General features: G+C 40.7%; 9 protein-coding genes across 10 annotated transcripts; 5 read left to right on the plus strand and 4 right to left on the minus strand.

Annotated features, from left to right (window-relative positions):
* Nucleotides 1-1,444: 1,444 nt before the first annotated feature.
* LOC139353192 (glutathione S-transferase 1-1-like) lies at nucleotides 1,445-2,503 on the minus strand. The gene is made up of 2 exons (XM_070996687.1): nucleotides 2,350-2,503; nucleotides 1,445-2,201 (listed from the first exon to the last, which is right to left on the minus strand). The coding sequence occupies exon 2, from the start codon at nucleotides 2,181-2,183 to the stop codon at nucleotides 1,551-1,553; it is 633 nt and encodes a 210-aa protein (XP_070852788.1). The 5' UTR covers nucleotides 2,184-2,201; nucleotides 2,350-2,503; the 3' UTR covers nucleotides 1,445-1,550.
* A 253-nt stretch (nucleotides 2,504-2,756) lies between these two features.
* LOC108007821 (glutathione S-transferase 1-1) lies at nucleotides 2,757-4,054 on the minus strand. Of its 2 annotated transcripts, none has more exons than XM_017071586.4 (2): nucleotides 4,032-4,054; nucleotides 2,757-3,506 (listed from the first exon to the last, which is right to left on the minus strand). In XM_017071586.4, the coding sequence occupies exon 2, from the start codon at nucleotides 3,490-3,492 to the stop codon at nucleotides 2,836-2,838; it is 657 nt and encodes a 218-aa protein (XP_016927075.4). In that variant the 5' UTR covers nucleotides 3,493-3,506; nucleotides 4,032-4,054; the 3' UTR covers nucleotides 2,757-2,835. The 2 variants fall into 2 exon arrangements, with proteins under 2 accessions (XP_016927075.4, XP_070852787.1); XM_070996686.1 differs by lacking the exon at nucleotides 4,032-4,054 and adding an exon at nucleotides 4,003-4,026.
* Nucleotides 4,055-4,281: 227 nt separating this feature from the next.
* LOC108018357 (Glutathione S transferase D1) lies at nucleotides 4,282-5,744 on the minus strand. Its single transcript, XM_036816896.3, has 2 exons — nucleotides 5,713-5,744; nucleotides 4,282-5,052 (listed from the first exon to the last, which is right to left on the minus strand). The coding sequence occupies exon 2, from the start codon at nucleotides 5,046-5,048 to the stop codon at nucleotides 4,419-4,421; it is 630 nt and encodes a 209-aa protein (XP_036672791.3). The 5' UTR covers nucleotides 5,049-5,052; nucleotides 5,713-5,744; the 3' UTR covers nucleotides 4,282-4,418.
* Nucleotides 5,745-8,773: 3,029 nt separating this feature from the next.
* On the plus strand, nucleotides 8,774-11,350 carry LOC108007773 (glutathione S-transferase D2). Its single transcript, XM_036816898.3, has 2 exons — nucleotides 8,774-9,456; nucleotides 10,609-11,350. Exons 1-2 carry the CDS (start codon nucleotides 8,834-8,836, stop codon nucleotides 11,276-11,278), a joined length of 1,293 nt encoding a protein of 430 aa, XP_036672793.3. The 5' UTR covers nucleotides 8,774-8,833; the 3' UTR covers nucleotides 11,279-11,350.
* Nucleotides 11,351-11,865: 515 nt separating this feature from the next.
* LOC108007771 (uncharacterized) lies at nucleotides 11,866-13,876 on the plus strand. Its single transcript, XM_065866504.2, has 2 exons — nucleotides 11,866-12,543; nucleotides 13,144-13,876. The coding sequence occupies exons 1-2, from the start codon at nucleotides 11,926-11,928 to the stop codon at nucleotides 13,819-13,821; spliced, it is 1,296 nt and encodes a 431-aa protein (XP_065722576.2). The 5' UTR covers nucleotides 11,866-11,925; the 3' UTR covers nucleotides 13,822-13,876.
* A 1,691-nt stretch (nucleotides 13,877-15,567) lies between these two features.
* On the plus strand, nucleotides 15,568-17,840 carry LOC108018356 (uncharacterized). The gene is made up of 2 exons (XM_065867090.2): nucleotides 15,568-16,272; nucleotides 17,067-17,840. The coding sequence occupies exons 1-2, from the start codon at nucleotides 15,628-15,630 to the stop codon at nucleotides 17,757-17,759; spliced, it is 1,338 nt and encodes a 445-aa protein (XP_065723162.2). The 5' UTR covers nucleotides 15,568-15,627; the 3' UTR covers nucleotides 17,760-17,840.
* A 176-nt stretch (nucleotides 17,841-18,016) lies between these two features.
* On the minus strand, nucleotides 18,017-18,956 carry LOC136117125 (glutathione S-transferase D7-like). The gene has a single exon (XM_065866503.2). The coding sequence runs from the start codon at nucleotides 18,922-18,924 to the stop codon at nucleotides 18,178-18,180; it is 747 nt and encodes a 248-aa protein (XP_065722575.2). The 5' UTR covers nucleotides 18,925-18,956; the 3' UTR covers nucleotides 18,017-18,177.
* Nucleotides 18,957-19,427: 471 nt separating this feature from the next.
* Nucleotides 19,428-20,317, plus strand: LOC136117122 (glutathione S-transferase D7-like). Its single transcript, XM_065866499.2, has one exon. The coding sequence runs from the start codon at nucleotides 19,598-19,600 to the stop codon at nucleotides 20,252-20,254; it is 657 nt and encodes a 218-aa protein (XP_065722571.2). The 5' UTR covers nucleotides 19,428-19,597; the 3' UTR covers nucleotides 20,255-20,317.
* Nucleotides 20,318-20,869: 552 nt separating this feature from the next.
* On the plus strand, nucleotides 20,870-21,628 carry LOC108018355 (glutathione S-transferase D7). The gene has a single exon (XM_036816897.3). It carries the CDS (start codon nucleotides 20,918-20,920, stop codon nucleotides 21,575-21,577), a length of 660 nt encoding a protein of 219 aa, XP_036672792.2. The 5' UTR covers nucleotides 20,870-20,917; the 3' UTR covers nucleotides 21,578-21,628.
* Nucleotides 21,629-22,639: the final 1,011 nt, after the last annotated feature.

Genomic DNA, 22,639 nt, shown 5'->3' on the forward strand with positions numbered 1-22,639 from the left:
TTTCGATGTTTTGAATAAAAATAAATATCGTGATATTTTTAATTTCTACCTTTCGCTGCGATGGGCGGATGGTCACACCACTCGCCTTTTAACAGAAATGTTAAGATACAACATAACAGTGGCAGAGGAAAACCAGCGGCGCAGTCTCTGTCGCTGCTCTGCCACTTTTTGAAAAAGTTTTACCTTAACATTGCTGTTAATGGAACTAACTGCGCTGCGAAAAGCAAAAGCGGCCGAAAACTTACTAAGACACCCATAGACATTTTAATATTTTTATATCCTTGCAGAATGTATAATATTTTCAGTCAGAAGTTTGCAATGTAGTGAGGGAGACACCATAAAGTACATATATTCTTCATCAGCATCACTAGACAAGTGGATCTAGCCAATTCCGTTTTTGTCTATTTGTCTATTGCACCATTTATTTGCACAGGAGATTATATAAAATGTAATTTTTAAATGTTAATCGAACACAATAGGAAACAATACACACAAGCGTACTTTTTGTGCTATTTATGTGATCATGGCTGTATAACAGGGTTTACTACGCCATCTACATCTTAGAAAAGGGAGAAAAATACCATCAGCAAATTTACCTCTTCAAATATACCAAAAATATTCCCAGCGGTCACTTGGAGTTGTATCACTCAAAATCTTGAACGAAACTCACTCAACCTCCCAATGATACAATTTTTGGCGTGAAACAACTTAGTTTCCGTTTTTGAAAAATAAGTATTTATGTATTAATTGTGAGTGAATAATCTTATAGTTCATTTGCGGCAAAAATTCTTCACACTATAAAATGGAAATTGGTTACAATATTTTTATACTGTCTTTAAGAGTAGGAAATAAAAAGTTCATTCATTAACGTTTAAAACATTTTTTTCGTACTTATTGTTTGTTCCATCTCGATGTTTTTGGTTAATATCGAGGTTATCCCATCGCTAGAAATTTAGTTAGCGAATGCAACCTCCTAGCTAGCCGATACACCCTCCTGACAAGAGAGGGTTTCTAAAAAGTACCCTAGATGGCGTCTTGAATCCTAATTGATTTTCCCTTTTCACCACCTCTGGCGCTTTGCAACAGTTCTTCTTACAGAAATGTTAAAACGCAACATTGTGTTAAAAATTAACAGTGAAAATTGATCACTTTTTGCTGTTAAATCTTGAATTGATTTTACAACAATTAATATTATTTAACATTTAATATTTCTGGCTAAGCCCACTTTTTTTTAACTAATGGTCCGATCTTAACAATTAGGAACCATAGTGTTGGACTTTGGTTGTGCTTACGAAGTAAGGAATTTAAATCTGAAGTCCTGAAGTCTCTCTAGGTTTTTTTAGTTCTCGAGATCACAACGTTCATTCGGACTGGCGGACGTGGTTAGATCGACTTTATAAAAGATCTTCTACCGGATTCATTATGTTCCCCGAATAAATTAATATGAATAAAATGGTTTTTAATGTGCAATCATTAGATTAGTCAGCTAAGCCTTTAAAATATTGTTTACAAATGTGAAACAATGGCAGCAATTTGCGAGATTTAAGAGATCAGTTGTCAAAGTATTTTCGGAACTCCTGGCATCCAGTCCAGTTGTCCTCCCAACCGGGTGTAAGCTTCTTGGTCTGCTCGTACCAGCGGGCCACATTAGCATACCGCCTGAAATCGAAACCGGCTACATCAAAGGTGGACACAGTGGCAAGAAAGGCAATATCAGCCAGACTATAATCCTCTCCAGCGCTGTAGGTCTGTCCCTCGAGGAAGGTGTTCAGGAACTCGAAGGCAACCTCGATCTTCTTGTAGCTCTCCTCATTAGCTGGCTTCTTAAGGAAAATCTGGGGATAATAGTACTCGGAGAAGCTCTTGTAAAGGGTGCCCATATCGAAGTACAAGCGCTGGTTAATCAAAGCCTGCTTCTGGACATCCTTGGGAAAGAGCTTGTCGTCCTTGCCGTACTTCTCCACCAGATACACCATGATAGCTCGCGATTCCCACAGAGCAAATCCATTATCATGCAGCGTGGGGATTGTGTGCTGGGGATTTATTTTGAGGTATTCCGGTTTGAATTGCTCCCCAGCACGGGTGTTAATAATCGTCTTCTTATCGAACTCCACACCCAGAGCCTTGGCTGTCATCAGAACAGAACGGCAGGGAGCAGATCCGGGTCTGTAGTATAGGTCCATTTTACGGTTGAGGGATTTCTGCAAAAAACAGCAATTCATCAAGATCAGGTGTCACTAGATGAATATAAAACTGAATAGCTAATCACTTTCTTTAATGGCACTAATGAATTTGGTGACGCCATCTGCAATAATAAATAGCGAAATTTGTTTCGGTAGCTGAACTTACGAGATAATCAACAATTCTTCTATGCTCCTCTGGAGTCGAAGAACGACAATCAACTGAAGAATTCTCTGCGGTTTAGCCGTGTTTTATACACACAAACAAACAACCTGAAGATAACCACTGTATAAGTATTATGTGGGCTGATGGATCAATTAAGTACAGGTGTTAATACATTTAAGTAAATTTAAAATTAGTTCAAGTGTTTTCTCAAAATTACCTTTGACGTTAACTGTTTTTGCTATCAGCATAATCTCAGTAGCTTACATTATAGCAGAAAGGCACGCAGCATTATCTTATCGCACTGAAAATGTTTGAGGTGTCGTACCTCAACGAATTTCACAAGAGTAGAGGCCCCCATGTCTTATCGCATTCCAAAAGTCAACGACTCTTTGACAACAATACTCTTAAAATAATACCAAATATGGGCCTCTTTATTCAAACAGTGCGTTAAATTCGCAGTGATAAACATAGTAATTAAATTAGAGCAAGTCATTGTTTGTTCAAAATGCCACCCAGATACAGCTTCTTATAGTACTCGCAGCCCTCCCAGTTTTCCTCCCAGCCGGGAATCACTTTCTTGGCGTTATCGTACCACCTGACCACATTTGGATATTTTCCAAAGTCATATTCCGATATTTCGAAAGTGGAAACAGTGGCCAGGAGGGCAAAATCGGCCAGAGTCAGCTTGTTGAGGGCGGCGTACTGTTGGCCCTCCAAAAGAGTGTTGAACATTTCGAAAGCGGCATCGATCTTCTTGAAGTTCTCGGGATCAGCCGGCTTCTTCACGTCCTCGAACAACTGGGGATAGTAGTAGTAGACATAGCTCTGGTAGAGAGTGCCCAGATCGAAGAACAAACGCTGGTTGATCACGGCCCTCTGCTGGGGATCCTTCGGATAGATAGAGCCATCCTTGTCGTACTTCTCCGCCAGATAAATCAGAATGGCCCTCGACTCCCAAACGGCGAATTCGCCATCCACCAGAGTGGGAATCGTATGCTGGGGATTGAGCTTGACAAACTCGGGCTTCAGATGATCACCGGCATCCAAATCTACCTTCTTCTTGTTCAGTTCTAGTCCCAGGGCATGGGCAGTCATCAGTATGGATCGGCAGGGTGCCGAGTACAGCATGTAGTAAAGGTCCAACATGGTTCTTCAACGCCCTGTAAAATCGAACTGACTTAATATTTTCCTTAAATGAGTCTTATATACTTGAAGCCCCTCTTCAACGATTACTAGATTATTTACAATCTTGTATCAATGATCTTTTTGGTACTGATTCCTAGAAGTTTCCAAGTCTATAAAAAGTATCATGATTACAAGCTTTTGCTAACATTTCTTGAGAAGATAAATAATAATAATATTGGATTGTCTCTGCTCTTATGGGTTTGTTGCCAAGCAGTTTTTGTTTGAATTTCTAAGCTGGTTATCAGTAAGGTATAAATATGTACATGTTTCCTGTGAACGTGATAAGATTGTAATTACATTGTATTTTCTAAACATTGGCGTAAAATAATAAATCATTTGAGGAATAGAAAGTATACTCTCTATAGAGAAAACAAATCCATTAAGTATAATAGCATAACCAAAAAATGCAATTAAAACTAAATTTTGTGTGTATTTCATGATGCAATATAATAGGTTCCCAGACTATCTAACTTTTAAGTTTAACTGGGGTAATTTTCCACCTTTTCTCTAGTGATTTTTATTCGTGGCTTCCGGCTGTCTCCATTCACCAATTCACACTGACGAAAAGCCGGCAAGTAGCGCAGCCTTTATTGCTTATTTTGCATGAAAAGAGGCCGATTCAGGGAAATTCAGAATAGCACACTCTTTCCGAATCGAAAGAGAGGAAATCGCACCAGAAGAGCACCCACTTATCCAATTGTTGCTCCCCACATCCACATCCACCATATAGTATAGACATCTAAAAAACACTTTTGTATTTTGTGCATTCAAAAAAGCGAACACTTATTTATTGTCTTTAGAGACAGGCGAATTTGGAATTGTTTTTGTGAACGTGAATATAAATACTACATCAAATGTACGGGGTGTAAAAGGGGTGAGTATCAGGCTTAATCGAAGAACTTCTTGAACTCCAGGCACCCGGCCCAGTTGTCCTCCCACCCGGGGGTGACCTTCTTGGCGTTCTCGTACCACTTGTTCACGTTGGCGTACTTGCTGATCTCGAATCCGGCCACCTCGAAGGTGGAGACGGAGGCCACCAGGGCGATGTCGGCCACGGTGAGCGAGTCGCCGGCGGCGTACTCCTGGCCCTCGAGGAAGGTGTTCAGGAACTCGAAGGCGGACTCGATCTTCTTGAAGGCCTCAGGATCGGCGGGCGCCTTGGCGAACACCTGCGGGTAGTAGTAGTTGGCGAAGCTCTGGTACAGGGTGCCCATGTCGAAGTACAGCCGCTGGTTGATCACGGCCCGCTTCTTGGGGCACTTGGGGTACAGCGAGTCGGTCTTGCCGTACTTCTCCACCAGGTAAACCTGGATGGCACGCGACTCCCACAGCGCGAAACCGTTGTCCACCAGAGTGGGGATAGTGTGCTGGGGATTGATCTTCAGGAACTCGGGCTTCAGGTGCTCGCCGGCCTGCAGGTTGAGCAGCTTCTTGTTCAGATCGACGCCCACGGCCTTGGCGGTCATGATCACGGAGCGGCAGGGGGAGGAGCCGGGCAGGTAGTAGAAGTCAACCATGTTTCTGGAATGGTTCAGAAAAATGGGGGTTAGTAATTATTTACTGTTTATAAAAAGGCCTAAAATATTTAAAAAAAAAAAACACTCGGATAAGTAAAACCATTTTAGTAGCATCACCAATTTAAAAGTCAAAATCCCAATTTTCTTTGGTAAGAAAACTAATAGAAATATATATAATAGTCCGCCATTTTATATGGGAATGAAAACTAGTTCTCAAAAGCCTACACTAACTCTTTTTTACATATCGAAAATCAAATAATTAATCATTTTTCCAGGCAAATTAAGGTAACGCTCTCATACACATATTATAATTTATATTTTTTCTTATATAGCAAGTTTTGTATTCCACTTTGGTATACTTTTCCTATATGGCGTGCTAAAAGGCGCACAGAATAGATCAGCAAAGATATGCCGTAATTAGACGCGCTCTATAATTACGAGTTCAGACAAAAGCTGACTTTAATTGGGGCCGTCGTTACAGAAATTCACTTGGCCAACAGACTCCCAGGGAATGATGTCATATCTGAGCTGTGGTTCTTTCAACTATTTGAGCTTTTTGGTAAATTTCCATGCGAATTCCTTGAACATATTGTTTCTTTATAGTATTTTTTGCCTGGACACGGACACAACACAATCACAATAGTTATAGAGGGTCGGAACTTACAGTTTGTTTGTTGGAAATCTCGCGATGTGCACTGTACCAGATGAGAAGTAGTACTGAACGGGATTCGGAGAGCGGTTCGACTTTTATAGCATTCGGTGGCGGTCGCCATAATGCCGGCAAACAAGAGTTGTTGTTTGACGCCCCGAGGGGTGGCAGTGGGCAGGGGGCGTGGCTGTGGTGGGGTGGGAAGGCGAGGGGAGTCCCCATGAAGAGAGACAACCGCTAGTTGTTTTCGTGTCTGGGTTTTTTGTCTTTTATTTTCTGCCTTGCCTACACATACCACTAATATCAGGCAAAAATGTGACGTTAGCAGCGTGATTAATACGGGTATGTGGAGCCGTGTGCAAGTGTGTTGGTGATTTGGCGCAGGTTGCATTTAGACCCCCCTCACCATCCCGCTCCAAAAAGAAAGCTGCAACTTTCTAATGATCCTCCAATGGAACGCTGCATTTTTCCTCTCTTTAGAACACATTTGTCCGTTGATTATTATCTCACTTTTTATATTTTCATACCCGTGCTGTAGGTACTCCAAGTTTTATAAAATGTTTGTACGGCAAGGTGGAGAGATATTCTTTCTTATAAAGATCATTATTATTCATCATCACTTCCAAAGAGTACACAACTATCATTAATCATATCTGTTTTATTTTAATAATTTGATTTTCAATGTTTCAAGATATTGTGTAGTCCTCTAGTCTTTGTTGGAGGAACGTTTCAAAAACATTAGTTTATTAAACTTTTCTAAAGAAAAATCCTATAAGTGTATAAGCCCTTCGACTTACTAAAGTTGCCTTGCCTTCTCGCTCACATTAAATGCACTCAACTTGCTTGGATACACATTTTTGCATTTCTAACGAACATCTGTGGGCTTAAAAACAAATTCCTTCTTCAAAGTAAAAAATAAAAACAAGGCAAACAGAAACCAGATAGCAACCCAAGCCGGCCGGCAAACATTGATATCAGGCAAAAACACAGCAACAGTTGGCGAGTATTCCCAAGTGAAATGGAAACATACGTATAAACAAATCGCAAGACACTCATGCAGTACTTTGCTAACTAATAAGTCCACAAAAATATAACCATGTTTGACAATTTCTGAAGCAAGTGATTGAAAAATTATAGGAAAACCCATTTGAGGTCGTTTTAGAAGAGTCAAGCCCTGAGTAATTTAAAATTCGAAGGGACATGCAAATGCCAAATTAATGTTATACATTTCTCATGTAATTATTTTGATGACCGTAGAAATAGAAATATCGATTGAACCGGTTTGTTTGTGTTTTGAAGGCCTTGGTCATTTGGAATTCATTGTAATGGCCGCCTTACATGAAATTGAGAATGATATTTACTTTAGCTTCTGTTTCTTGGGAGGGTTTGATAAAATCGATGAAGTGCCCACTCGAACATTCCTGCCTTAGTCTGCTGGGGGTGTATATGTTTGCCCCAAAAAAACAATTCTTTTTTATCAGTTTCACAATTCGCAATACCAACTATCAGCATGACCAGGCAAAAAATTTCAATAACAAGTAGGAAAAATGAAAAGAGCACTTTCGTGGGCGACACGTCAAACAAATTGCTCTCTTAACGTCCAGAACAATCCATAAATCGCTTGTGAAATCAGAAAGCCCCAAGGCCCAGGCCCCCGAGTGTTACTCATTTGAACATAACGCCGAAGTCCACTGAATCATGGGAAACATGGGGTCGTAAACACAATAGGTTCGCCAAAAACTGGTTGGGTTAATTCACTAAAAAAGCCGGCCCAAAATGTAGCGTAAAATGTAGAGAAAGGTCACAGTGTTTGCCGCTGCAGATCAAGAGAACCAGTTAGACGGCATTGGCCAAGTATGCGTCACATTCAAAAGGCAGAAACCCCAACCCGATGAAGAGCAGGGACTAAGAGATTCAGGCCCCAAAGAGAATCGATAGGGCGAAGAGCCCCCACAGATCTCGTATTCTCACTTCATCGGTTTATTCGCCGGTCTGCCATATAAACACACTCACAGTGGATATATATTTTCTTGATTCCATTTGATGGTGATTCCAATTTTGTGTACAGCTGCGTTGGTCTTCGCTTCAGTCTTTCTTTGATCTCGGCTTTGAAAAGACAAGTAACTGTTTGCATATAGTCAATTGTATACTGAAACAAAAAATTTGAAGTTGGAAATCCCCTACTTTAAATTTATTTTTCATTGAAATATCTCAATTTTTTCTGTAACTCCTACCACAATTTTAAATCTGTCAACATATAATTGCTACCTAATAATTTGAACATCAGTGTGGCCACGCTTCCCTTTACATTATCTTTTCAATTAACGCTATAGATAACCTAAAGCTACTTATCACTCCACTCCCCATAAATGCAATAAATGTTAAAGTCGAATTCTTAATACACTCTCTGCAGAGATATGTATGTAGTCAACATGCAAAGCGCTATGCAAAAAAAGTTTGATCTCCTAGGAATAATTAGGAAGAATTGTGTTATTACAATAATAACTATATAATTTCCATCCCTTTAACAACGAAGCATATAAGGGAGCGGAAACTTTTGTACTTAGAGTGCAAAGTTATCTCTATATTCCCCTACTGCGCCCAATATAATTATCAGATCAATTTGACACCACAAACTTATAACTTATAATGACTCATAACAGCTCATCACTTTGAATCGGTACATTTCCTTTATGATAACACACTTATCGCATACTAATACTAACTCAACCAGTATGCACATAAAATTATCATTTGCACCTACCCCCAGTGATTGTAGGAACATACTTAGGTGCTTCAAACCGAATATACGAAACTGTTCCGGTTTTCACTTTCCAATGTTAGGAACTGACTTTACTTAGAGGAAAATGGACTTGCTGATGGTGTCGTATTTTGAAAACAATTTTCTCTAAAGGATAAACAACAATCTTACTAAAATAAAATTCGCAAATCTGTCTTAAAGGCTAAAACCAGAACGACCTGATAATATGCACTCCAAATATGAAAAAAGAAATACAAACACAAACATCGATGGTTGTTTGTTTGCTCATTTTGCTATATAATTACCTGCCGTTCGCGGTTGTAGTCAGTTCTCGTTCTTTACTCCAGAGCTTAACAATACATCAGCATTTCCACCATGGATTTCTACTATATGCCAGGTAGCGCTGGGTGCCGTACGGTCATCATGGTGGCCAAGGCCTTGGGTCTGGAACTCAACAAGAAGCTGGTGAACACCATGGAGGGCGATCAGATGAAGCCGGAGTTCTTGAAGCTCAATCCCCAGCACACCATCCCCACTCTGGTGGACAACGGCTTCTCCATTTGGGAGTCTCGTGTCATCGCCGTGTATCTGGTGGAGAAGTACGGCAAGGACGACTCCCTCTTCCCCAAGGATCCCAAGAAGCAGGCCGTGGTCAACCAGCGCCTGTACTTCGACATGGGAACTCTGACCGACGCCTTCTCCAAGTACTACTATCCCCTCTTCCGCACTGGAAAGTTGGGATCTGAGGAGGACTTGAAGAGGATCGAAACTGCCTTCGGATTCCTCGATATCTTCCTGGAGGGCCATGAGTACGTCGCTGGTGACTCGCTCACCGTAGCCGACATTGCTATTCTGGCCAACGTCTCCACCTTTGACGTTATCGAGTTCGACTTCAGCAAGTACTCCAATGTGGTCAGGTGGTACGCCAATGCCAAGAAGGTTACTCCCGGATGGGACGAGAACTGGGAGGGTCTGCAGCAGATGAAGGCCTTCTTTGAGTCCCGCATGGCTGCTGCCAAGTAATTTACTCTCAGAAAACCGATGGCTTTAATATGTAACTGAATAAAATAATAATAACGTATATTAACTTATGTACATAAGGGTGTTTGCTTTCTGATTTATGGGAGTGTTTCCTTTGGAAGTTTTTTAAGTTCTTTTAAAAACAATACTGAAAGGATGGAAACGAAAAACCTACCTTTTTGAAATTCCTTAAAATTTATGATAACACATACATATATATATATTCAGCTATAAGTAAAATTTCAGCAGCAACTAACACATCTAATTATCCATGGTTTTGTGAACACCAAGTGTTGTTTATGTACCAACAACTTTTATCCACCCGCTGTATCTAAATATGATGGTTGCTTATACGTTTAATATTATTCATTATACCCTTTTAGAGTTTACAATTATTTTAGTTGGCACTTATCATTACATAGTACGACTCATATTCATACTTCAAGTTGTTAAACATTTTTGCAAGGGAACATAAACACGAGCATTGTGAAAATAAAAATTGAAATTGTGTATAACCTAAAAGGTACAATGCATCTTAAAGTTTGGTTATTGGATGGATACGAAATTATATTTAATGAACTTAACTTATATTCTTTATAACTTATTGTTCGATACATTACTAATTCTAACTTGTGCGATTTTTTGATTTCCTATATTTCCAAGAAGAATAATCGGTTAGGTATACTAAAATATAAAAAGAAACTATATAATAAAGATATTTTATCTTAAGAATATTAGAATCAATTCATGCTGTCCCACTGCCCCATATCAGTCATATATTTGATGACTCATAATGTTTTAAATCTTTAATTAGTTCCATTTCCCATGCTATATCCAACTAATCACACACTTTAATACCACTTCTAGCCGAGTTACTTATACATTATGCACCTGAAATTATCATTAGCTTTTCTTTGATTCCGCCTGTTAGTCATTATATGTACATACGTGTCCCTCAACCAAAAATAACCAGCACCCGAATTATGAAAAAGTTTGTTCTAAGCATGACTGGCATATATTTTCAAAGCAAGACAAACAAATGGGCAGAGACAATTTCACATGCATTTGGCTTTATAAGTAGCAAGCTTTGCGGGTGGTATCCAGTTGTAGTTCTCCATTCCTGCGGATAGCACTACGATAGCATTCTTCAACATGGACTTCTACTACATGCCAGGCAGCAGTGGATGCCGTACGGTCATCATGGTGGCGAAGGCTCTTGAACTCGAGCTAAACAAGAAGCTCCTGAACACCATGGAAGGCGAGCAGTTGAAGCCGGAGTTCGTGAAGCTGAATCCCCAGCACACGATCCCCACCCTGGTGGACAACGGGTTCTCCATTTGGGAGTCTCGTGCCATCGCCGTCTATTTGGTAGAGAAGTACGGCAAGGACGACTCCCTCTTTCCGAAGGATCCCAAGACACGGGCTGTGGTCAACCAGCGCCTGTACTTCGACATGGGAACTCTGTACGACAGCTTCGCCAAGTACTACTACCCCCTATTCCGCACTGGAAAGCCCGGAACTGAAGAAGATCTGAAGAAAATCGAAACCTCCTTCGGGTTCCTCGACACTTTCCTGGAGGGCCAGGACTATGTGGCCGGCGACCAGCTCACCGTGGCCGACATCGCCATCTTGGCCACAGTCTCCACATTCGACATTGTTAAGTTCGACTTCAGCAAGTACGCCAATGTCACCAGGTGGTATGCCAATGCCAAGGAGGTGACTCCCGGGTGGGACGAGAACTGGGAGGGTCTGCTAGCGATGAAGGCATTCCTTGAGGACCGTGAGGCGGCTGGAAAGTAAATGACTCTCAAAAAATGTATTGTATTTATGTTACTTTTAAATGAAATAAAGGAATATTAAGTCAATGTTAAATATTCAAAAAAATTTTACAAGAGTAGAAACTAAGCTAGATCATAGCTTCCAATGTATTCTTCGTAAACAACTTAAAACAAAATATAAACATATCTCTAAATATAGTCCAAAGGTTTATTAGGATCACTGCAATATTACCCACCAAAATCAGCGCACTTCCACAAAACCCCCAGCACTTAAACTAATAAATCGGTTTTCCAAGAGAATTTGTATTTTCCTGCTAAACTAATAAATCGGTTTTCCAAGAGAATTTGTATTTTCCTGCTTGAATTGCAAACTTTAAGGGAACCAAATTTGTTTACTTAGTGGTATACATACAGAAATTCTAGTAGCTGATTTCGCAGAGAACACAAACTCGACAAAATTGATTAAATAATGAGTGCACGCATACATATGTAAAATTCACTCTTACGAACACAATAAATTAGCACGGCATAGCAACATGGCAAACATTCTCTTTTCGCTATGCCATATATATGTATGAAAGTAGCTATATAGGTAGAATCCAGTGGGGATCCCAGACAGTTCTCTTTTTCCTCTCGAACGGACAGCACGAACCGATCGCGGTCACCAACATGGATCTATACTACCTGCCTCTGGTCAGCGCCTGCCGCACCGTTCTCATGGTGGCCAAGGCCCTGGGTCTCGATCTGAACAAGAAGCGAGTGAACACCCGGACGGGAGAGCAGCTGAATCCGGACTTCATCAAGATCAACCCCCAGCACACGATTCCCACCTTGGTGGACAACGGATTTACCCTGTGGGAGTCGCGTGCCATCGCCGTTTACCTGATCGAACAGTACGGAAAGGACGATTCCCTCTATCCCAAGGATGTTCAGAAGCAGGCGGTGATCAATCAACGCCTCTATTTCGACATGGGCTCCATGTATCCCTCGCTGGCCAACTACTATTACAAAGTGTTTTTCACCGGCCAGAATGGCACTGAAGAGGACTTCAAGAAGATCCAGGAGACCTTCGATTTTCTGAACACCTTCCTGGAGGGCCAAGAGTTCGTAGCCGGTGACCAATACACCGTGGCCGATATCGCCATCCTCTCCAGCGTTTCCACCTTCGATGTCCTCGATTTCGACATCAGCAAATATCCGAATGTGGCCAAGTGGTACGCCAAAGTCAAGGAGATTACTCCTGGTTGGGAGGAAAACTGGGAGGGCGCCCAGGATGTGAAGAAAATGGTGGATGATAAAAAGAAGGAAACCCAATAATCTCTCTGATAAAGTGTACAGTGTACACTTTTAAAATTTTAAATAAAAACAATTGTTACTGATTAAAAAGTTTCGTCAAATACTTGTTAACTTTGGGTGTTCAAAAAAGATTGCTTGGCTACGGGTAAGTTAATATAAATAAGGTAGGTAAGAAATTCTGATGAAGCCTCATGGAAGATAAAGTAGATAAAGAAAATATAATACACAAATTATATTTTGTTGGGTCTATTTTATACTTATTTTCACCCTAAACTTAACATAGAAGGTTCAGTCCTCAAAAGTTTAGTAATGTACCATATCAAAAGGTATTTGCTTTGAGTATGACTGAAAAAAGTTTAATTTCTTTGCCCATATGCCAATGGTTGCTAACGCAACCCAATGATAAGAGGTTATTGCACTTCTAGTGTTTATTTATAGAGCTCCCTGATGCATAACATTAATAAAACAGAGTGACAAGCAATTTCGGTACTCGTTGAGGAAAATAAGTATAATCGGTTCGAGAGATATGAAATTTCGCTATATAAAAGAGAACCATTGCTGTTCCCAATCAGATCCACGTTTTCTCTCCAGCGAATAGCACACAGTTATCGCACTCCCAACATGGATTTTTACTACTCCCCTCGAGGCAGTGGATGTCGCACCGTTATCATGGTGGCCAAGGCTTTGGGTCTGGAGCTGAACAAGAAGCAGCTGCGCCTCACGGAGGGGGAGCACCTGAAGCCGGAGTTCCTCAAGCTCAATCCCCAGCACACCATTCCCACATTGGTGGATAATGGCTTTTCCATTTGGGAGTCCCGCGCCATCGCCGTCTATCTGGTGGAGAAGTACGGCAAGAACGATTCCCTCTTCCCCAAGGATCCCCAGAGACGTGCCTTGATCAACCAGCGCCTTTACTTCGACATGGGAACATTGCACGATTCCTTCATGAAATACTACTATCCCTTCATTCGAACTGGACAGCTTGGAGCTGCCGAGAATTTCAAGAAGGTCGAGGCTGCCTTTGAGTTCCTAAACATTTTTCTGGAGGGACAGGACTACGTGGCTGGTGAACAGTTCACAGTGGCCGATATCGCCATCCTCTCCAGCGTTTCAACTTTCGAAGTAGTTGAGTTCGACATCAGCAAATATCCAAATGTGGCCAGGTGGTACGCCAATGCCAAGAAGGTGACTCCCGGTTGGGAGGAGAACTGGGAGGGCTTGCTGCAAATGAAAACGATGTATGAGGCTCAAAAGTCCTCTGCAAAGTAAAAATGTGTCAACTAATTTATAACCTAAATCTTAATAAACTTTTAAACGAAAAATATATTTTTATTGTTGTTAAAGTATTAAATATTTATAACATAACGGCAATAGTTTCGATTTTTACTTTTCCTGGATTACGGAGCAATCAAAGTAGTTCATCATTAAACGACATTGCAAAAAGAGAAATAAAGTTGATTTAATAATCTACAACAAATGGTAAATGATAAGGGTCTGTTCTTACCGTTTAGATTCTGCTCTTACCACCAGCAGACAGTACAGAAAAGTTACGGATTTTTATTAAACGCCGCTCGGCAGTGGATGTCGCATTGTTGTTATGGTGAAAGAGGCTGTTGAAACTCAGATTAATAAGCAGCATTTGAATGCCTTAGAGCACCTTTAACCGGGCTTATTAAACTGAACCCTTTACTTTTACAACAATAGCGTATCGAAAACATAATAGTTTTCCCTGTTTGTATTTTTAGTTCATTGAAAGTTTTAATCTTTTAAAAAATTATAATTATTTATTATGTAAAAGTAAAACCTTCTAGGGAAGAATAAAAGATAATTAAATTTCTGGCCCAGCATGGGCTAATGCGATTGCTGCCTTTTTGGTGGAGAATTGTGGTAGAGACGAAGCTCTTTATCCCAAAGATCACAAGAAAGAATCCGTTATTAATTAACCCTCTATAATTATATTGTCCAATTTTATGTGGAAATAAAAATGAGTTCGAAACGTAAAAAAACAATCCCAAGTGCTTAACCCTGTTTGCGTACACTTCAGAAACAATTGATTAGAAAATTTCAAAAAAATATTATGATTTAATTCCTTAGGGCTCAAACGGTTTGTTCTTAAATCTTGTTTTTGCGCTACTTGTTTTTTGGCGTATAAACCGGTTTGTTTTATATTTGTTGTTTGCCATTTGGGGATCAAAGTAAACAAGAAAGGAAGTTAACTTCGGCAAGCCGAAGTTTGTATACCCTTGCATTTATAAATTTTAAATTTAATTCGGAATTCTTAAGAATACAAAAAATGATGTTCCCAATAGTATAAGATAATATGTCAAAAAACACCGAAGCTATAATTTGTTTCATATTATTTTCCCACCAATTTTCCGGTCGTTCCTACGGGAGCTACATATATGATATAGTCGTCCGATTTTGATAAAACTAAATTCGAAATTCAGAACTAATTAAAAAACGTGATTTCCAAGCGTAGGAGGTTATATGTTAAAAAACACCAAAGATATAATAAAAAAAAAATTTTTTCGATTATTATATAGTTTTTCGATCCGGCTGGTTTCAACTTATATATGTACTACCTGCAAAAGAAAGAAGACTTCTGGGAAAGTTTCAGATATCTTTAAAACTGAGAGACTAGTTGGCGTAGAAACGGACGGACAGACGGACATGGCTAGATCGACTCGTCTAGTGATACTGATCAAGAATAGATATACTTTATGGGGTCGGAAACGTCTCCTTCACTGCGTTCCGAACTTCTGACTGAAATCATAATACCCTATGCAAGGGTATAAAAAAAACAAAACAATAAATGAATTTTTAAACAAGTTTACACCTGACGATTTTGTTCACGATTGGCCGATAAGCGAATAGAGAGAGGGTAATTTCACAACCACATTCAATGACTGAATGTTTAAGGTTTAGAGCCCACTGAAGAAGAGTCGAGCAAACTATTATAATCAGTGGGAGCGATATAAGTAATTTCACAACCGTGTTGCTATAAAGAGCGGAACGCGTATACTGTCGCAATCAGTTGTGGTCTTGCTCTCCAGCGAACAACACAAATTAGCAAAAATGGATTTCTACTACTCGCCTCGTGGAAGCGGATGCCGCACAGTGATCATGGTGGCCAAGGCCCTGGGCTTGGAGCTAAACAAAAAGCTAGTGAACACCATAGATAAGGACCAACTGAAACCGGAGTTCGTGAAGCTCAACCCTCAGCACACCATCCCCACTCTGGTGGACAACGGACTCTCCATTTGGGAGTCCCGAGCCATTGCCGTGTATCTGATTGAGCAATACGGCAAGGACGACTCTCTCTTCCCCAAGGATCCCAGGAAGCAGGCCCTGGTCAACCAGCGCCTTTACTTCGATATGGGGACTCTATACGATAGCTTCGCCAAGTACTACTACCCACTTTTCCACACTGGCAAGCCCGGATCTGACGAGGACTTCAAGAAGATCGAGACGTCCTTCGAGTATCTAAATATCTTCCTCGAGGGTCAGGACTACGTGGCTGGCGACCAGCTAACCGTGGCCGATATTGCCATCCTCTCCACCGTTTCCACCTTCGATATCGTAGACTTCGACCTCAGCAAGTACCCTAATGTGGTCAGATGGTACGCCAACGCCAAGAAGGTGACTCCCGGATGGGACGAGAACTGGAGTGGCCTTTTGCAACTGAAGGCAGTCTTTGATGCCCGAAAGGCGGCAGCCAAGTAACAGATTTATACCTAAATAATTTTATTTATTTTTATTAAAAGAAAGTTTAATAAACAAAATAAGTTTGCAGAAACTTTTCAAGATCTTTAAAGTCGATATATCATAGTGTTTCTTGGAAAGTTGGTCACCATAGTCCGATTTAATCAGTTATATTTGTACCGAAGAATATATATATTCTTTAATTATAATTTTCCTTATAGAAATTCTTCATCTATATAATTTACTCTTTAGGTTTTCTAAAAACTGGTAACGGTCCTAGCCAATCGAATGTTAGTGCGACATATTTCAACAAATAACTATGTTGGCAGTCGCGAAAAACAAAGAAAAAATAAAAAGAGATAATGCTAACTCTCTTAAAGGTATATAACTTAGTTTCCTAGCTCTTCTCTATCAGTTCTCGTTCTTCTCTCTAAGAGGTAATACCAAACACGCTTTGTTCTCAACATGGATTATTATTACATGCCACGAGGTAGTGGATTTCGAACAGTTATGGTTGCCAAGGCAATTGGGATCGAGTTAAATAAGAAGCTTTTAAATACCTAAAAAGGTAATGTAATGTAATATGTAGTTTGGGAGTCCCCTGCCATCGCCGTCTATCTAGTGGAAAAGTATATTTAAATAATGTAACAATATAAATCTACAAATCGCATAAAATCACTTATTTCCTAAGCAAACGAAATACACAAGTTCGACATATATAAATACACAGATAATTATAATCGGCAGGTAGATGACTTCATAACAAGTTTTCTATATAAGGGGGAAATTTGGCTATTGCCAAATCAGTTTGATTTCTCAATTTCAGCGGGTCAGGCGCAACTATAGCTCTTCTCAAAATGGATCTTTATAATATGTCTGGGTCTCCAAGCACCCGGGCCGTCATAATGACCGCCAAAGCTGTGGGAGTCGAACTCAACTCGATACAAGTCAACACCTTTGTGGGGGAGCAATTGAAACCAGAATTTGTGAAGATAAACCCCCAGCACACCATTCCCACCCTGGTGGACAATGGATTCGTCATCTGGGAGACTCGAGCAATAGTGGTTTACCTGGTGGAGCAGTACGGAAAGGATGATTCCTTATACCCCAAGGATCCCCAGAAGCAAGCTCTGATCAACCAGCTACTGTACTTTGATATGGGCACCCTGTACGAGGCCATTGCCAAGTACTTCTTTCCACTGCTCCGCACTGGCAAGCCGGGCACTCAGGAGAATTTCGAGAAGCTTGTTGCTGCCTTTAATCTCCTCAACACCTTTCTGGAGGGCCAGGATTACGTGGCAGGAAGTCAGTTGTCCGTGGCTGACATTGTTATTTTGGCCACTGTTTCCACAACCGAAATGGTTGAATTTGATTTGGAGCAATTTCCGAACGTGATCAGGTGGTACAAGAATGCCCAAAAAGTTACCCCTGGTTGGGATGAAAACCTAGAAAGAATTCAAAGTGCCAAAAAATTCTTGGCCGAAAACTTAATAGAGAAATTGTAAATTTTTTAATTTAAAAAATATTTGTATCTGCTAATGAGAATTTTTTAATCCTTTTAAAATAAAAAACAAATGGATTTTGAATTCGAAAGTATATTTTCTTTATAATTGACCTTGATCAGGATTAATTGAGCAACAAATTTTCACTAAGGCCAAGACGTTGTTCGATGTCATGATAAATAACACAACCTTACAGGGGTAATGGTAACGACATTACGATTGTTTGAGTTTTTATTATTTATTGAAATTATTTTTTTTATAAATGTTGTATAACAATATTCCCCAAAGATGTTATATAATAAACTAAGTTTTTGAAATATGTAGTTTTTTTCCTTATAATTTAATTTAATTTAATTTGTTCATGATTTCATTTTAATCCTAAGTGAATTAAATGCAACATACAAATATATATTATCCCAATTTAAGCTTTTGCGTTTCTTTCGGCCAACTTTAGTTCTGCGAACTTCTGTAGCTGCTTAATGCTCTGCAGGTTTTCCTCCCAACCAGGAGTAACCTTTTGGGCATTCTTGTACCACCTCTCCAAGTTGGGGAACTTCTTCAGGTCAAATGGGGCCATTTCGATGGTGGACACACTGGCCAGGATGACGATGTCAGCCACTGTCAGTTGGCTTCCAGCCAGGTAGTCCTGTCCCTCCAGGAAGGTGTTAAGGAACTCAAAGGAGGCGTTGACCTTATCCAAGGCCTCCTGATCTCCCAGTTTGCCGGTGCGGAAGAGGGGGAAGTAGTAGCTGGAAATGGCGTCGTAGAGAGGTCCTATGTCGAAGAGGAGGCGCTGGTTAACCACGGCCCGTGTCTTGGGATCCTTCGGAAGGAGGGTGTCACCCTTCCCGTACTTCTCCACCAAGTAGATGACGATGGCCCGGGACTCCCAGATGGCGAATCCATTGTCCACCAGGGTGGGAATCGTGTGCTGGGGATTGATTTTTACAAACTCCGGCTTCAGTTGGTCTCCCGCCTGGGTGTTGATGAACTTGGAGTTCAGTTGGACTCCCACAGCCTTCGCAGTCATCTGGACAGCATGTTGTAAAGATCCACAGAAGACATGGCGAATTGTTTGTTCCTGGGCTGATTGCAAAGAATTAACTGATGGAGCAGCACCTGATGGCCCCTTTTTATATGGGAAAATTGCAATCAAATTATCTGTCATCCCTTTGATAAAGTTCAGGCAATGTAATGTCATTGTTCCGATAAAGCACCACCAAAACTGTCATTGTTTCACTTGGAGAAAAATCTTTTTTTTATTGACAAAAATGTAGCTGCCATTTTACAAAAAATGTATTAAAATTTTTAATAACACTGGAACACGAAACTACATAGGTTTGGTATTCTTGAATATAACGCAGATACTGTAGGTGATGGAACACAAGTTTCTAATGGACTTTTACTCAGGAGGATCCAATTATTATGGAAAACTAGAAATGGTTCGGTTGGTTAATGGTTAATGTAAATATTGAGACCAATATTTTCTTATATTGAGATCAATATTTTGTTATATTGAGACCAATGTTTACATTACAATACTATTTTGTTATTTAGGTATTCAGAAATAAAGACACTCAGATATAAAAATATATCGTTACCTTCTAGGGTGTTCTAGCCCTTTTAAGCAATATTACTTTTATGATTCTAGTTGATTCAGCAGTAGCTCAAAATCTCCGTTACTTGCTTGAATTTTATCATGGTGATGACATTCATTATTGGTACTTTATCGTAGCAATGACAGAAATTTGAACCGCAATTTTGCTATATAAAAAGGGGCATCAGACGTTGCTTTATTAGTTATTTTGTACAATCCACTGCCCAAGAACGTATAATCCGCCATGTCTACCTTGGATCTTTACAACATGCCCGGAACCGCGAGCACCCGTGCTGTCCAGATGACTGCGAAGGCTGTGGGAGTCCAACTGAACTCCAAGTTCATCAACACCCAGGCGGGAGACCAACTGAAGCCGGAGTTCGTGAAAATCAATCCCCAGCACACGATTCCCACCCTGGTGGACAATGGATTCGCCATCTGGGAGTCCCGGGCCATCGTCATCTACTTGGTGGAGAAGTACGGGAAGGCTGACACCCTCCTGCCCAAGGATCCCAAGACACGGGCCGTGGTCAACCAGCGCCTCTTCTTCGACATAGGACCTCTATACGACGCCATTTCCAGCTACTACTTCCCCCTCTTCCGCACCGGCAAACTGGGAGATCAGGAGGCCTTGGACAAGGTCAACGGCGCCTTTGAGTTCCTCAACACCTTCTTGGAGGGACAGGACTACCTGGCTGGGAGTCGACTGACAGTGGCTGACATCGTCATCCTGGCCAGTGTGTCTACCATTGAAATGGCTCCGTTTGACCTGAAGAAGTTCCCCAACTTGGAGAGGTGGTACAAGAATGCCCAGAAGGTTACTCCTGGTTGGGAGGAAAACCTGCAGAGTATTAAGCAGCTACAGAAGTTCGCAGAACTAAAGTTGGCTGAAAAAAAGTAAATGACATGAATATTTTTGTTAATTAGCTGAAATTCATATTACTGCATCATTGTTAAATTAAATGATTAGATTTTTTCACTTTAAATAAAATATAAAATAAATATAAAAATATTGAAATCAGTTACATTTCAACAGATAAGTTGCTTTTGCCAAAAAATAGATGTTTCTGGAAATAGTCGTCCAAATGATAAAGGCGTTCGGTAATCGTTATCAATCACTTTTATTTTGTTTGAAGTCCAAGGCCATGGCAAATGGTATACTTTTCTCAATCTGTATTTGCACTTAGTAAAACAAAAAGTCTACGGCTTCTAACTTTCTGAAAGTATGAGTAAATGTATACATTTGTTTTGGATTTAAGATGACACTGGAGTTTTGAAAACGTTATTAAGTGTGTGAGTCATATAAATATTGATTAATAATTTCCTTCAGCTTTCCTACTTAGTTATGTATTTCATACACGTTTCTAGCTGACTTAGTCACAGGTGGTTGCTCTTAACTATACGAAACGCATAAAAAGTGAGTTCTAACAATGACAAACACTATTCCTATTATCTTAGGTTTGGCCGATAACACATTTGCAATTTTGCTATATAAACAGGTGTTCCAGATAGAGTTAAATCAGTTTAGTACTTCCACTCGAGCCCCTCACCAGCTGCAAACGCAATGCCCAACATGGATCTCTACAACATGCCCATGGCTCCCGCCAGTCGTGCGATTCAGATGATTGCCAAGGCCTTGGGACTTGAGCTGAACTCCAAGTTCATCAACACAATGGAGGGAGACCAACTGAAGCCGGAGTTTGTGAAAATCAATCCGCAGCACACCATTCCCACACTGGTGGACAATGGATTCGCCATCTGGGAGTCCCGTGCCATCGCCGTCTACCTGGTGGAGAAATATGGCAAGACTGATTCGCCACTCTACCCCAAGGATCCCCAGAAGCGGGCTCTGATCAACCAGAGGCTCTACTTTGACATGGGCACCCTCTTTGACGCCGTAGCCAAGTACTTCTTCCCCCTCTTCCGCACCGGCCAACTGGGTGATCAGGAGGCCCTGGACAAGGTCAACACCGCCTTCGGCTTCCTCAACACCTTCCTGGAGGGTCAGGATTTCCTGGCCGGCAGCCAACTGACCGTCGCGGACATCGTCATTCTGGCCACCGTCTCCACCGTCACAATGTTTTCGTTTGACTTGCAGAAGTTCCCGAATGTAGATAGGTGGTATCAGAATGCCTCGAAGGTTACTCCTGGATGGGAGGAAAACCTGGAGACCCTTAAGCAGGCGCAGAAGTTCCTAGAGGAAAAGATCGCTGAGAAGAAGTAAATGGTTATAATATAATAAATTATTAATAAAATTTATTGAAATTACCTACAAGTATTTAATATATTTCATTATTTTAATTAAAATTTGAAACTGAGAAACGGGTATCTGATAGACGAGGCCCTCAATTATAGCCGTTCTTCTTGCTAACAACTATAAGTGTAGACATAAATCATAGGCATCTAAGCGCAGCAAATATTAGTCTACTACTGAACGCTATTCCTTATACGATTATTACTTAAAGCCAGTGCGATACTATGATTTATATAGCACAATTACACAATTAAACAAATCTTTTGAATAAATAAATTGGGTCAATCAGACTACTTTTCAACTTCAGTGCATCAGACGGAATATTCGCCATGGTCACCGATCTCTACAACATGCCCAGTTCCCCGACTACCCTTGTAGTCCAGATGTCTGCGAACCAGAGGCTCTAATTTGACATGGGCACGCTCTGCGAGTCCTCAGCTTGGAGATCAGGAATCCTTGGACATGGCTAACTCCGCCCTAGGAGATCTAAGCACCTTCCTGGTGGGCCTCGATTTCGTGGCCGGTAGCCAACTAACGGTGGCTGACATTACCATCCTGGCCGCCATATCCACAATCGAAATCGTTCCGTTCGACCTCGAGAAACTCCCAAATATAGTGAGGTGGTATAGGAACGCCTCGAAGGATACGCCAGGTTGGAACGAAAACGTGGACTGTCTGAAGCTGGCGAAGAAGTTCCTGGAAGAAAAGTTGGCCGAAAAGAAAGGATCTGAATACTCAATGTGGATTAATGGATGCACAACGGTAATTCGTTCTATCATATAAGGTAACGCTTTCACGTGCTGACTTCGGACTCCGAAATACTTTTATTTTTTTCAGGGTGTTATATATTCCTTATCATGTTTGATAATTACTCAAAACATTTGATAGTCGCAAATCAAAGCAATACTGTTACTGATAAGAATGAATCAATACTTTCTGTTCAAGGACTGGAAAGCCATGGTAATGTTAAGTTAAGGAATTTTCTTCCAAAAGATTGATCTTATCTATACAGTTTCATGAGAAATTGCAAAG

The sequence above is a fragment of the Drosophila suzukii genome, chromosome 3 (assembly GCF_043229965.1).
Source record: "Drosophila suzukii chromosome 3, CBGP_Dsuzu_IsoJpt1.0, whole genome shotgun sequence".
Classification (NCBI taxonomy): domain Eukaryota; kingdom Metazoa; phylum Arthropoda; class Insecta; order Diptera; family Drosophilidae; genus Drosophila; species Drosophila suzukii.

Coding starts and splice junctions, on each gene's coding strand:
- LOC139353192 (XM_070996687.1), bottom strand. CDS start 2,183: ATGGACCTATACTACAGACCCGGATCTGCTCCCTGCCGTTCTGTTCTG.
- LOC108007821 (XM_017071586.4), bottom strand. CDS start 3,492: ATGTTGGACCTTTACTACATGCTGTACTCGGCACCCTGCCGATCCATA.
- LOC108018357 (XM_036816896.3), bottom strand. CDS start 5,048: ATGGTTGACTTCTACTACCTGCCCGGCTCCTCCCCCTGCCGCTCCGTG.
- LOC108007773 (XM_036816898.3), top strand. CDS start 8,834: ATGGATTTCTACTATATGCCAGGTAGCGCTGGGTGCCGTACGGTCATC. Junction 9,457..10,608: donor CAGATGAAGGCCTTCTTTGA/GTCCCGCATGGC, acceptor TCCTGCGGATAG/CACTACGATAGCATTCTTCA.
- LOC108007771 (XM_065866504.2), top strand. CDS start 11,926: ATGGATCTATACTACCTGCCTCTGGTCAGCGCCTGCCGCACCGTTCTC. Junction 12,544..13,143: donor CCCAGGATGTGAAGAAAATG/GTGGATGATAAA, acceptor TTTTCTCTCCAG/CGAATAGCACACAGTTATCG.
- LOC108018356 (XM_065867090.2), top strand. CDS start 15,628: ATGGATTTCTACTACTCGCCTCGTGGAAGCGGATGCCGCACAGTGATC. Junction 16,273..17,066: donor CCCGAAAGGCGGCAGCCAAG/TAACAGATTTAT, acceptor AAATCAGTTTGA/TTTCTCAATTTCAGCGGGTC.
- LOC136117125 (XM_065866503.2), bottom strand. CDS start 18,924: ATGACAGATAATTTGATTGCAATTTTCCCATATAAAAAGGGGCCATCA.
- LOC136117122 (XM_065866499.2), top strand. CDS start 19,598: ATGTCTACCTTGGATCTTTACAACATGCCCGGAACCGCGAGCACCCGT.
- LOC108018355 (XM_036816897.3), top strand. CDS start 20,918: ATGCCCAACATGGATCTCTACAACATGCCCATGGCTCCCGCCAGTCGT.